This window comes from Polychytrium aggregatum, assembly GCF_025602895.1.
Source record: "Polychytrium aggregatum strain JEL109 chromosome Unknown BJ171scaffold_4, whole genome shotgun sequence".
NCBI classification, from domain to species: Eukaryota; Fungi; Chytridiomycota; class Chytridiomycetes; order Polychytriales; genus Polychytrium; species Polychytrium aggregatum.
In genome coordinates this window covers 684,597-697,841 of record NW_026516206.1, presented here as the reverse complement: position 1 = coordinate 697,841, position 13,245 = coordinate 684,597, and the positions used below count along the sequence as shown (strand labels likewise).

General features: G+C 59.3%; 5 protein-coding genes across 5 annotated transcripts; 2 read left to right on the top strand and 3 right to left on the bottom strand.

Moving 5' to 3' along the window:
* Positions 1–391: 391 nt before the first annotated feature.
* BJ171DRAFT_211070 (eukaryotic rRNA processing protein EBP2-domain-containing protein) lies at positions 392–2,199 on the bottom strand. The gene is made up of 2 exons (XM_053106365.1): positions 1,488–2,199; positions 392–1,178 (listed from the first exon to the last, which is right to left on the bottom strand). The coding sequence occupies exons 1-2, from the start codon at positions 1,914–1,916 to the stop codon at positions 441–443; spliced, it is 1,167 nt and encodes a 388-aa protein (XP_052970696.1). The 5' UTR covers positions 1,917–2,199; the 3' UTR covers positions 392–440.
* A 182-nt stretch (positions 2,200–2,381) lies between these two features.
* Positions 2,382–5,027, bottom strand: BJ171DRAFT_595742 (pyridoxal phosphate-dependent transferase). Its single transcript, XM_053114624.1, has 4 exons — positions 4,519–5,027; positions 3,734–4,253; positions 3,422–3,585; positions 2,382–3,303 (listed from the first exon to the last, which is right to left on the bottom strand). Exons 1-4 carry the CDS (start codon positions 4,819–4,821, stop codon positions 2,677–2,679), a joined length of 1,614 nt encoding a protein of 537 aa, XP_052970695.1. The 5' UTR covers positions 4,822–5,027; the 3' UTR covers positions 2,382–2,676.
* A 519-nt stretch (positions 5,028–5,546) lies between these two features.
* Positions 5,547–7,493, top strand: BJ171DRAFT_489522 (uncharacterized protein). Its single transcript, XM_053109498.1, has 3 exons — positions 5,547–5,912; positions 6,020–6,117; positions 6,329–7,493. Exons 1-3 carry the CDS (start codon positions 5,765–5,767, stop codon positions 7,109–7,111), a joined length of 1,029 nt encoding a protein of 342 aa, XP_052970694.1. The 5' UTR covers positions 5,547–5,764; the 3' UTR covers positions 7,112–7,493.
* Positions 7,494–8,055: 562 nt separating this feature from the next.
* BJ171DRAFT_419564 (uncharacterized protein) lies at positions 8,056–10,853 on the top strand (the record flags this gene model as incomplete). Its single annotated transcript, XM_053107396.1, has 4 exons — positions 8,056–8,385; positions 8,550–9,063; positions 9,214–9,942; positions 10,216–10,853. The coding sequence occupies 4 exons, from the start codon at positions 8,056–8,058 to the stop codon at positions 10,851–10,853; spliced, it is 2,211 nt and encodes a 736-aa protein (XP_052970693.1).
* Positions 10,854–11,211: 358 nt separating this feature from the next.
* Positions 11,212–12,888, bottom strand: BJ171DRAFT_489518 (uncharacterized protein). The gene is made up of 5 exons (XM_053109497.1): positions 12,714–12,888; positions 12,416–12,455; positions 12,088–12,269; positions 11,757–11,914; positions 11,212–11,364 (listed from the first exon to the last, which is right to left on the bottom strand). Exons 1-5 carry the CDS (start codon positions 12,757–12,759, stop codon positions 11,260–11,262), a joined length of 531 nt encoding a protein of 176 aa, XP_052970692.1. The 5' UTR covers positions 12,760–12,888; the 3' UTR covers positions 11,212–11,259.
* Between the last annotated feature and the right edge of the window lie 357 nt (positions 12,889–13,245).

The following is a 13,245-nucleotide window of genomic DNA, read 5'->3' as shown; positions in this document are numbered from 1 at the left end:
CCGTGATATGTTTCCAGAGAGATGAAGAGCATGTGTGGGTCTGCCATGAGTACCACTGCCCTCCAACGTATCAAGTGGCTGTTGCCATCATGATGGTTGTGTCGAACGAGCCGCTCGCGATATGCTCCGGTGGTCTCTGGTGATGGATGGCTGGGTGTGTACTCACATCCTGAGGCTGTCCGTGCAGTGGATCGTATCGCCCAAACGGCGACATGCATTTCTTGGAGAAACTGTGCCGCAGCAGCTTGATCACACATGCATATTCGACGTCTGGAGGAAGGGACAAACAGCTCCTGCTGTGTGTTCGTTCGTCTCTCTCGACCGCGATCCCCACAACGCCCACTCAGTGTGCTTGACAAGGCCAAGCACTGTCTGCATCGTATGGACCAACCATGTCTCAACAATGCACTGACTGTATTGGGAAGCAATCTGGGCTGCGGCTACTTGCGAGACTGTTGTCGTCGTGCCTTGCCGGGTCTCTTGGCGGCGCCGCCCTTGCCAGTGGACTTTTTGATGCTGCCCTTCATCTTCTTGACACTGAAGGACCGGAAGTCGTTCACCGAGTCGCGGGTGTTTTCCTTCTTGTGGCGCTTGCCGCCTCCGAATCCGTACTTTTCGTTCTTCTTCTGTCGCTTGGCGTTGACCTTGGACCCCGCCCGAGCGCCCGAGCTGCCCTTGGTGTCGCTGTCCTCCAGCTCGATGCCAAAGTCGTCGTCGGCAACGCCCATCGAGTCCTTCTTCTTGCGGGCCATCTTGACGCGCTCGATCTCGTTGTTCTTGGCCTGCACACGCTCCAGCAGCTTCTCGTGCTGAACCTTCTTGCCAAACTTCTTGGCCTCCCGCTGCTTCTTGGCGTTCTCGGCCGCAACAATCGACTCTTGCTCGTCAATGAGCTTCTGGCGGACCTTGGCCATGTGCGCGTCTGTCTTGAGCATCTCGGCAAAGTAATCGTCCGGTCGTGAGAATGGAATGCCGGCCTCGATGGCCTTGGCACGACCCTGGGTGGCAGCGTACAGAGCCTGCTTGTAGAACTCGAGCTCGCGCTTGATGTCGTCGTGGATATCGGAAGGCGTCAGCACAAGTGGCTCCTTTGTCGTGATCGCCTGGACCTCGGACCACGGCAGTAGTCGCCCGGGCTTCTCCAGACTGATGTCCCGCAGCTTTTGCAGCAGGCCCTTCTGCTCACAGTGATAGCCGAGCACAGCGCGCCAACGTTGATTCGGTGCGCAAAATAAGCCACGTCCGATTGCGATGATACGAGAAGGAGGAGGAAGAGAGGGAGTAGATAAGTGAGTGAGTGGGTGAGTGGGTGAGTGAGCGAGTGGGTGAACAGCACCACGAACATGCCCGATTTGACATGTAACTGGAGGAACTCGGGTTTCCTTGAGCACAAATGCTGTCTGAATCTCGTCTGCTGTGTTTTGTCTCGGCAGCTCCTATCCGCAGTCCCAAGACGGGATTGCCGTGCGTTCAGCTGGCGCTATTACCTGGTTGTTTGCAAAGGTCTTGGGAGCGCGGGGATTCTCCGCCACGGCCTCGCCCTTCTCCTCCATCAGCTTCATGTATGCGTTGTATTCGGCCCTCTCTTCTTCGTCCATGTCTTCCAGCGCAGCGTCTTCATCGTCCTGGTCGTCGTCGTTGTCATCGTCGTCGTCGTCGTTGGTGCCCTTGTTCTTGATCCGAGCCGCAGCGGCCTCGCGCGCCTCTTCCTTGGCCGAAAGATGCGCAAGATGTACCTTCTTGGCGGCTTTTTTGGCGGCCTTGCGGGAGGCCTTGTCGACCTCCATCATCTCCTTGGTCAGCTGCTGCGACTCGATGAATGTGGAGATCTCGTCGCCCGAGTCGAGCTCGTCGTCCTGAACTCGGGGTTGATCGCGGGGCCGCTTGGTGCCCTTGAACTGTGATTTTTTGCCCATAGCTTTCAGAGGAGATTGCGGCGATGTGATGCACGGGCAAACGTGAAGCCGGATGCTGCTGGGCTAAGATTGAACGAGACCGAGTTGGGTGAGGGCAGCGTAGATCTGCGAAAGGCTGGATTGTGTCGGTGTGGACGCCGAAACGAGGGCAGAGATCCGAGAGGCAGAGGCAGCTGGACAGATACGGGTTGTGCGCTGCGCTGTCGACCTGGCCGAGCGCGGTGCTGGGTTGGGGTTCGTTGATGGGGAGAAACAGATGCCAGATGGGCTCGGTCGATGGCCGTGGATCGGGAATGCGTCAGGCCAGCGTCCACAAAAAAAACGTTAATTAATATCTGGCACAACACACGTGGGCATCGCGTGGCCGGGCTCGGTGCGCAGCATGGCTGCTGCGCCTCGGCGCTCTGTGTTGCTGGGCAGAGCCACGACACACACACACACACACATCAGCGACATTCTTGCTTCGATGGGACGGTTGTATCAAGTCTATGAAGTGCAGATTTCGCAATTGCTATTCTTTTTTTTGGGGGGGGGTTACGTTCAGCAGCCTCAGTCTGGAAGCACAGAACGAAGGAGGAGAGAGAGAGAGAGAGAGAGAGAGAGAAAAGATCGATAGATATGTACGTGGGAAGGTTTGGAGCGGGGGATGGGAGGGACAAAACAAGAAAGCTGGATGGAGGAGAATGCCATGCAGAATCAAAAAAGTAACACACCCGCTGGATGCGGGATGTGGCTCAGTCATCGTCGTCATAGTGGTCGTCTAGGCCGCGATGCGGCGGCTTCGGGACACCTTCAGGTTCATCATGTCGCCGACCTCGGAGATCTGCTGGAGCATAAAGTCGAGGTCCTCCATGGTGTGGGCGGCGCTGAGGCAGAAGCGCACACGCGAGGTGATGATCGGGGTGGCGGGATGGCCGACGACGACCACAGCGATGCCGCGCTTGAGCATCTCGCGCGAGAAGGCCGGGATCTTGGCAGGGTGGAACAGCAGGAGCGGAACAACAGGCGAGTCATGTCCGTAGACGATGAAGCCCATGCGACGCAGCTCTGAGGCAAAGTAGCTGCTGTTGCGAGCAAGCTGCTGGATACGGCGGCGGCCGTCATCGCCAGCTTCCTCGCCCATGATGATTCGGAGCGACGTGTAGATCTGCTGCAGGACAGGAGGGGTGATGGATTCGGCATAGGTGGCCGAGTGCGAGTGCAGGCGCAGGTGGTCGATGATATCCTTCTTGCCGGCAAGGTAGCCGCCGGCCGCACCAAAGGACTTTGTGAAGGTACCCATGAGGACATCAACCTCGCAGGGATCGATGCCAAAGTAGTCGCAGACGCCACGGCCATTGGGGCCGAGAGCACCAATGGAGTGGGCCTCGTCGACGTACAGGTAGAACTGGGCAGTGTGGCGCAATATCGAAGGACAGATTGTCAGCAGGGCTGCACAAGCGACTCCAGGGCAGCGGAAGAATGCCACTGCATCGATGGCCGCTTGAGAGTGCGGCACCGCATACCTTGTACTTTCGCTTGAGCTCGATGATCTGGGGCAGGCAGCAGATGTTGCCCTCCATCGAGTACAGGCCCTCGACGACGACCAGGATCTTCTTCCAGGGGCGGTGGGTACGGGGCTGGCCCTGAGAAATGGCGTTGCGGAGGACAGACTCGAGGTCGATCGGGTCTGCAAAGGACGATTCCACCGCGCGTTAGGACGATGGGCTGACAGGCTATGCCGAGCCAAGTCACGAACGATGCAGCTCAATGCATGAAACGCAAAACTGGAAGGATACGAGGAGGATGGGCGGCGAGGGGCAGATAGAGTGGCTTACCGTTGTGCTCAAAGATGCGGATGGCGGCACCCGAGACACGAGCGCCATAGACGAGCGAGGAGTGGTTGTACGAGTCACTGATGATCAAGCATCCCTTTCCAACCAGAGCGGGCAGACAGGTCGAGTTGGTGGCAAAGCCCATGCTGACGATCATGGAGGCCTCTTGGCCCATGAAGCGAGCCACGAGCGCCTCGGTCTCCTGGTGGAGCTCCAAGGTGCCGCCCTCCAGACGCGGAGAGCAGGTCGAGACACCGAGCTGCTTGATGCTGGCCTCGACGGCGTCAGCACACGGACCCTCGTTCTGGGCAAAGCCAAGGTAGTTGTAGGACGAGACGTTCAGGGCCTCGATGGTCTTGCCGGTGAGCTGGAAGGATCGGTTGTAGTTGCGAGAGACACGCTCGAGAAGGGTGACAGTTCGGCCGGGCACGCCGGTGATGGGGCGGTTGAAGCAATCGCAGATGCGGGTGTAGAGTCTGCGGTGGTAGAAGGTGTCGAATCCAGAGTTGAGGGGGGCGTATCCCTGCAAGACGACGCGGCCAGGGGATGAAAGGAAAGGAGCGAGCGCCGGAACGGCAGGCAAATGTGAGTCGGACGGTGTGCAGACGGGGCATCGAGCGCCACCGGCAGGCCGCATCGCGAGGCCGGAGGGCATGCAACGGTCGCTTTGCCGGCTCTGCGAGTTCCGATACGCAGGCACTGCAAGTCCCAAGGCGCAGGAGAGCGCTGGGCAAATGCACCAACGAGCCCGTGCGGCATGCAACGGGGCAACGCGAGCAGATACGCACCTTTTGGGCCACCAGATTCACATACTCGTTGGGCTTGAATCGGAAGCCGAAAAAGTCACGAATCTGGCCGTAGACAATCAGGATAGCATAGCTCAGATAGGTGGTGATAAGGACCCAGATGGGGGCTTGCTCCAAGGCTTGCTCCTCGTGCTTCCATTCGGTCTTGGCAACCTCGGGCTTGTACAGCGGAGGCGGGCCTTGGATGACGGCGTCGGCGGCAGCAGCCTTGGACGAAATCAGGTCGGCCGACGACAGCGGAGGCTCGTAGTTCTTGTCAAAGTGGGCACGCTTTCCTTTTCCCATGTTTCGGAGCCTGTTGAGGAGATGGTGGCGGGGCGGGTTTCTGGACAGCAGCAATGGCTACAGCGAGAATAGATCAGGCAAAAGACGAGACGAGGCCGTGCCGGGAGGGAAGGCGATGGGCAGGAAAGCAGACAGGAGCCACGAGCGGAGCAGCCGACCAGGAGCAGCCGACCAGGAGCGACCAAGACGAGGAGCACGACAGAGCGGGAGCGGTCAGAGGGCGAAACGGCCACGAAGAAAAACGGGGCCGAAGGCGGGCCGGTGGCAGGAGGCGTGTGTGTGTGTGGCGCGATCGCACTGTGCGCACTGTCTGCATTGTCGTGCTGCCGCCGTGCTGCGCGCCGTTGTCGCTGTGCGGCTTGTCGGCCAGGCGCGCGGGCCCTGTCTGGCACCAGGGAGGACGAGGCTGGCACTATCAGCTGGCGGCACGCACGCGATTGGTCGCCTGCGGCTGCGCACGGCCTGGCGAGCCGCGTGGCGGCCGGCGCGTGCGACCGCAATTGCCAAATTCGGCCTGGCCCCGTTCTGGCTGTTTCGCGCACTCCGCGGAGAGAGCCCGTGAGTCAGCCTCGCGCACCCTGTCGCTGTGTCCTCTCGCCCCCATCTCGCCCCCATCTCGCCCCCATCTCGCCCGTCTCGGCCTGTCTCGGTCTCTTCTCGCTGTCCCCCCACGTGACCCCCTCGCCATGACCGCTCCTGACCCATCCAGCGCTGTTCTGATCGCCGACCAAAGTCCGCCAGAGCGAGCCGGCTGTCCCCAGCGGACAACATCGCTGGCCTGCATGCGCTGTGACGAAGCATGTGCAGTGCTGGCTATATATCCGTCACCCACCATGTTCTCATGTGCCTGTAACTCTCCCCACTCGCACTGGGCTCATCATCCCACATCCATCGCTGCAACCCTCCTTCCATCCAAACCAGACTCAGACTCAGACTCAGACTCATGAGTTCACTCCCTTCTCCCATCGTCGATGCAGACCTCAGTTGCATCCTCGATTCCGCAAACAAGCCGCACCGCCAGCTCATTGATGCACCGGCAACCTCGTCGGTTGCTGATGTCCTGGGCCTCATGTCGGAGCACCGTCTCTCAGGTCTGCACATCCGAGTCCCACACAGCATTTCCTGCCAGCCTTGCATGACGCGGTCCCTGTCGATCGATGCAGCCGCTGATCCTCTCGCACCGGATTTCTCCATGCAGCCATCCCGATCTGGGGACAGGCTGGCCACTGGCTCTCGGCAGGCACCACCGAGGCCAACACAATCGACCACGAAAAGCAATACATTGCCGTCGTGAGCGTGAGTACCGCTTTCACTTTGGGTTCCACTGGGTTCCACTGGGTTCCACTGGGTTCCACTGGGTTCCACTGGGTTCCACTGGGCAGCCTCAAAGCCCAGCCTGCGGCACTGTAACCGAGCGACCCGAAGTGCCTCGAGACTATCGCCAATCGGACCGTCATGCCCCCGCTTGCTGACACGGTCGCGGAACGATCTTGCCTTCTCTCTCCAGATCTTGGATATTGTCGTTTATATCACATCCACAACAATGTCCAACCAGTCCCTCAGCTCCATCTCAATCATGCTGGTCGTTGGCGAAACCAATGAGGGCAAGAGCCTCTGGGTGGCTTCTCCGCACGACAAGATCCGACGTATGCTGGAGCCTCTCAGCAAGGGCATTCACCGCATTCTTGTGGGACCCGTCGACGGCGTCGAGACGGACTCGATGCACTTCCAGATGCTCACCCAGTCCGACATTATCCGATACATTCTGCAGCACTCCGATATGGACTACCAGCTCTCGAAGCATCTCTCCATCTCGATTTACGAAGCCGGCCTCTGCAATCCCGTTTCCAGCCTGGTGTTCACGGCCGACATGTCGTCTTCGGTGATGGACATCTTCCGGGCCATGGTGGTCCATAATCTCAGCGCCGTCCCCGTCGTCAATCCTCTGCTGGGCGGAATTCTGGTCAACACCATCTCGATCAGCGATCTGCGCGACGTTTTGCTTGCATCCAAGGTCAAGCTGGCCAAGCTGATAGCGATGCTGTCCAACATGACCGTGTTTGAGTTTCTGAAGCTCTCCAAGGGTCCAGAGTGCTTCAGCCGATCCATCGACCAGTCCTCCGTCACCTGCAGTATCGATACCTCTATCGCCGATGCCATGCGGCTCACTTTGACGGGCCGGGTCCACCGAATCTGGGTCGTTGACCGAGCCTACGCCGCCATCGGCGCCATCAGCCTCTCTGACTTTATGCGGAATCTGAATGCATGGTTCTACGAGCTGGAGTCGTGATGGACCGAGGCCGGAAGCGTCACGAACCGAGACTGGTGTCGTGACAGCCGAGATTGGAGTCCCAATCCAGCTGCGACCGATCATTGCACAATCCGTCCGTTGACAATCATATGAGCCACTGCAGCCAACTCATCGGCATGTCTCGCAGCGACACGCTGTTGCTGCTCATTGGCCCATCCCCAGCTTTCGCTTGCGAACATGAACTGCTTCAAGCCTGAAGACGGCGATCAGCCAGCGCGGACGCAAGACCCGTTTGGAATAGTGCTGAAACTGTATGCTCCGCGGATGAGGGTCGATTGGGCTGGCACCGTCAATATATTGTATCCTTGTGAACACCCGCAGATGCCGGCGGGAGCTGCTTCCGAGGCTTCCATTTGCTGCACTGTCGGCCCGTTGCCCAGTCCGGTTGGATGTGGTCGCAATGGCGGTATTTGCTCAAGCCCGATTGCAGAGTCTCGATGCAAGCAGCCCCAGCAGCAATACCGCTGGTCCGCACCGAGCCACAACTCCAGTTCCCACGCTCAGCGACCAATTGCCATCCCCGCGCTTCTCTTGGTTCCATTTTTTTTTTTTCCTCTCTTGCCGCTCGCGTTCTGGGCTCTCTGCTCCTCTGTTCATTTGCTCTCTCCGGCCATCCTGTTTGATCTCGGTTCGCCGCCCACCGATCTCGACCACCTCCAATTCCGGGCCTCTCTATGATCCTCTTCAGGCGGTCGTCGTCGTCGTCAATGGCCGGTGGTGGCCTCACGCTCTTGTCCAAGACACCGATATCCCTCCGGCACACACTTCGCGCTGCCCCTCAGAGTGCAATCATTACATGGCTACGTGCTCCAGCAGCAACAACTGCAGCCGCCGGCATCCGATGGCTCGCAACAACCCACTCTGGCCCCCAGTCGTCCGAGCTTGCCAAGGTCTTTGACAATCCATCGTACTGGACCTCGTTCATGGCGGCCTCGTCCGACCGCTCCTCGACTGGCCTGTTTGGATACGATCTGCTGTCCCATCCCTCTGGGTTCGTCGAGGCTGCAGAGGCCTCAATTGCGGCCGCGGTTCATCTAGTCGATCTCGTCTGCTCGGTCCGCACCGAGGCCGAGATGGTCAAGACCGTCCAGCGACTCGATCGGCTGTCGGACGTCCTCTGTGCCGTCATTGATTGTGCCGAGCTCGTCCGCAATGTCCATCCCGATCCAAGAGTCGTCGAGAGCGCCAACCATGCGCATGCAATCCTTGCAAACTTTTTGAACCAGCTCAATACCCATCAAGGCCTCTATCGGGTGCGTATGGCGCTATGTGATGGTGCATGTCCGGCCGGCCAAAGCACAGGCAGGCGGGATGCATCGATGGGAAGCACCGGATCGCCCCGCCGGCTCGGCGATCCATCAGGCCGCTCACCCGGTATTCTCGGCACTCGCCTTTACTGTCCTGGGGCGCACCACAGAGCCTCAAGCGAGTCGTTGAAACTCCCAGTGTCTTCAACCAACTGTCCCGGGAGGAGCAGCGGGTGGCCACCCTCCTCATCGTCGACTTTGAAAAATCGGGCATCTCGATGGATGACGGCATCCGGCAAAAGTTTGTCGAGCTGAACGACCAGATCCTGCAGCTGGGCCAGGACTTTATCATGGACAGCGCACCCTCGCAAAAGACCATCACCCTGGACGCCTCGTCCAAGGCCGTCGAAGGCATCCCAAAGCGAATTCTGGATACTGCTGCGAGATCGCGTTTCTCCAAGACCTTCTCGATCAACACCCAAAGCTCCTCTGCCTACACCATCCTCAAGTCGGCCCAGAGCGAAGAGACCCGCAAGAAAGTCTATATGGCCTTGAACTCAGGCTCACGCAGGCAGATCGATCGCCTCGAGGCCCTGCTCAAGACACGGGCCAAGCTTGCTCAGTTCCTGGGAAAGAAAAGTTACGCCGAGATGTTCCTTGTCGATAAGATGGCCGGAACACCAGGTGAGTCGGCCGAATGACACTGCCTGTAGCGTCGACGCACAACGTAGCCGTACAGGCTGGGGTTTTTGGCGACTCGGCCCCGCAGGTTGCAATGTGCGTTTGAGCTGACCCCCGCACTGTTTCCCCTGGGGGTGAAATGCCACCACACAGCGAATGTGCTGTCGTTTCTGGAGTCGCTCACGGAGCAACATAAGCACAAGGCTCAGCATGACATTGCGAAGCTGCAGAAGCTCAAGGCCGTACACACCGGCCAAACCAATCCGGTCATCAACGCTTGGGATCGTATCTTCTACTCCCAGTTCATTGCCCCTGTTGCTGCCACGGCCAAGCCCGGGGGCGAGCCATTCCATCCAACGGCACAGCATGTTTCGAACGACACCCTGGCCCCGTACTTTAGCGTCGGCCGCACCTTCGAGGGTCTCTCGAGTGTATTTCAGGCCCTGTACGGCGTCTCGCTCCAGCCAGTGGCGCCAAAGCCCGGAGAAGCCTGGCACAAGGATGTGCGCAAACTCGACGTCATCCACGAGCGCGACGGCAAGATCGGCACGATTTATTGCGATCTCTTTGCCCGAGAGAGTGGGGCGGCCCGCAAGTACGAGTCCGCAGCCCACTTTACCGTACGGTGCTCGCGGCTGACCTCAAACGATGAATCGTGCCGGCATGCCGGACGAGCAGTGATGCAAAATCGGGCGGCCGAGCGAGAGTTTTCGCGGACGGTCGAACTGCCGTCGGGCGCGACCGAAACCCGCACCTTCAAGTACCAGCTCCCGATTGTGGTGCTGGTAACAAGCTTCAGTCGGCCAAGCAACAATGTTCCTTCGCTCCTGTCGCTCGGCGAGGTCGAGACGCTATTCCACGAACTGGGCCACGCCATGCACTGTGAGTAGCGATCAAGTCGCTGCGGGCTCCGTCAAACAGCGGCGGGATGGGGCTGACGAATCGAGGCCTTGGGTGCCGGCAGCTCGGTTTTGGATGGGTCTTGTATCGAGACCGGCCATGACAGCCACATGCTCCATTGGAGCGCTGTGTTGTCAAGCATCCTATTCCTCGCCCATCTGGCGCTGTCGGTTTGTTTGATGACCATGGATGCTGCCGCTGTGCTTAGTGCTCACACATTCCCCAACTCACTTTGATCCCCCCCCGCCCTCACAGCTATGCTGGGACGGACAGACTTTCAACACATCGCAGGCACTCGCTGCTCGATCGATTTTGTCGAGGTGCCGTCGATTTTCATGGAGTACCTTGCACGCGACCCCCGAGTTCTGCAAAAGTTTGCCTTCCACTACAAGACCGGCGAGCCGTTGCCGCTGGGGCTTCTCGAATCGTACCAACTCAACCAGTCTGCCCTCGAGTCGCTCGAGGTGCACCAGCAGCTGTGGATGGCGATCCTGGACCAGCTCTACCACTCCACAGGCGTGCTCGACCCTGGCTTTTCGACGACCAAGATCCTGCAGGAGCTCACCGACCGCATCCATGTGATCCCGTTCACGCCGGGAACAGCGTGGCAGGTCCAGTTCTCGCACCTGTTTTCATACGGAGCCAGCTACTACTCGTACCTGTGGTGCCGACTGTGGGCCTCACGCATCTGGAACACCCACTTTGAGGGCAAGGAGGTCTTTGGCCCCGAGTGGCGCCAGAACGGCGAACTCATTCGGCGCGAGCTCTTGCAGTGGGGCGGCGGCCGCGATCCCTGGGTGGGTCTCGAGAACATGGGCATCGTCAAGGCCGGCGAGCGCGAGGGCCGGACGCTTGGGGAGCTGAGCGACCTCCGTCTCTACGAAAAGCCTTGAGCTGCGATCGTGACCGCACTGCTGAGTGCGAATATTCTGGCGCACATGGCTCATCACCATCCTGTACAACACCCCATCCAGCATGACTCTGAATATATGCAATGCACATATCCGAGAGCATCACACAGGCAAGGACACCGACGGTCGAGGTTGATGTCTGTGAGCGACGACGATCGGCTCGCACATCGTGGCCACACGACTCTGGCTTCTTTGGGTGAGTGCCAAGGTACCAAAGCGTCCTGGACCATCTCAATGAAGCAAGTTCCCGCTTGGCAGGGTGGGATTCCGCTGGCACTTGGCTCCATGCGCACACAGCAGGACGATATCTGAAAGGGGACTGTGTCGACAGATCAGCAAATAAAGTGCGAAGGGGAGGAGGGTGTATTGATTTGGAGAGGCCACGTGCTTAGAGGGTGCACAGGTATGAGCCAATGAGGACAGTGCCGGCCAGGACGACGTAACCGCTTCGGTAAACGCCGGGAATGGTGAGGTTGGATCCAGTGTCCCAGAGCTTTACGGCGATAGTTGCGATGGGAGGAGACAAAGGCAATGCAAATGAGCCACGAGCCACACGCATAGCCAGTCGATCGATGGCATTGGCGTTGACATTGGCGTTGGCATTGGCGTTGACAGCATAGCAGCCGCATTTGTGAGTTGGTGAATATGCGCATCGGGGGAATCGATAGATCGGTTGTATCGGGTGCATCCAGTGTCGAGCGTCGTGGTCAGAGAGCGTTGCATCAGGGCGCATTATCCAACCGATTTGAGAGTCAAGGGAGAGCAAGGCAGATGCGTCAGAGATCGGCTCCAGCGACCATAAATGAACGATGCAGCGATACTTCCAAGCACCAATCACGAGCTGCCGCCGCAAAGCGATTAATACAGATAGGAGCCAGCGCATACCAAGTGGCGGATGCCGCCGAGAGCGTGGTAGGTGGCTGGGAAAGCAACGGCGGCCTTGCCAAGCAGGATCGCGGCGCCGGGGAGGGAGTGGATGGCGCTAGCAAGAGCTCCAGAGTCGAAGGGAACGATGCCGTAAAGAGCAGAGAGAGCATAGAAGCCTGATTGTAACGCGGACCCAGAGCAGGAGATGTGAGAATGTCGTCGACTTTGTGTCGTTGCCGACTTCACGCTGCGGACACAACACGAAGCCGATGGCAGGTCTGAAGGGCCTATCGGCGCACGCACACGACAGATATCGATGCGAAGGCTGTTGTGACAGATCAGCGCATACCCAGGCCGATGGGAACCACAGTCACACGGAAGGCACCGGACATGACCCAGGTGAGTTGGGGCTGGTAAATGTCCAGGTGAGGGCTTCTGGGGCGGCCGAGGCGCTGGGAACGGGCAAAAGCGTCGACCTGGAGCGTGGGCTTGCCGTTATCAGCATCGCGGGTGACGTTGGAGGTGTTGAAGCTGGATATGGGCGTTGCCGTGTCGGTTGGTCCGGAATGGTCCGGAATGGTCGGCCGGGAGGTGGGTTCCGGTTGCATACGGTTAGCACGAGCTAGGCAACAGGCTCCAGAGTCGAGCACACCTGTCGGATCCTCACTGGCACATACCGAGATCGCTGGATGGCCAAGATGGGGTTCTGGAAGGCGACTGGGGGTGTTGCAGAGCGACACGCCGGCCACAGACAGCCAAAGCAATGTCAAAGACACGGACAGTTAGCCTAGGACGGGTGCCAACTTGCATGGCGACACACTATTCGGCAGGATATCACTCCGCCGATGGTATCGTTGGCGATATGGGCTGATCGCCGGAAAGCGCCGACGACAAACAAGACCAGCGATAGCGGGGACAGGGCCCGCCGAGGTGCTGGGGAATCGCCGGTGAGTCACCAGCCAGGGAGTTGCTTACAGCGGGCGGGGACTCCTCGCGAAAGGGCAGCTCGAGCGACAATCATGACGGCTTCTTCGCAGAGGGATGGCGATGCAGGAGACTATCGGTATCCGGGGCGGCAGACGGTGGCTCGAGCAGAGGACTCGCAGGCGACAAAAGTCAAGGCAAACGGCTGGTGCTTGCGTTCCGGACCTGTGACTTTGGTCTCGAAAACGCAAAAGAAAGCCCGCGGCGCACTGGCCGGCCACGGTGCGGCTGGACGTGGATGTGCTGCGCAGGAGCGACTGCTGATGTCAGCGAGACGCGGCCGAGAGGTGGCCGAGACGCGACCGAGATGTGGCCGAGATGTGGCCGAGATGTGGCCGAGATGTGACACATGCGAAGTGGCAGATGGGTTGGGATCGATTTGCATGAGACGGCCGGGTGCCAGAGCGACGAGTACCCCGGCCAACGAGCGCAGATGATGCAGAGAAAGATGTCTGGAGCCATGTGCAGCGGAGGGATGGCTGGACGGAGGACAGCATGCGCCAAAGAGGCCGCTCCTGCAGAG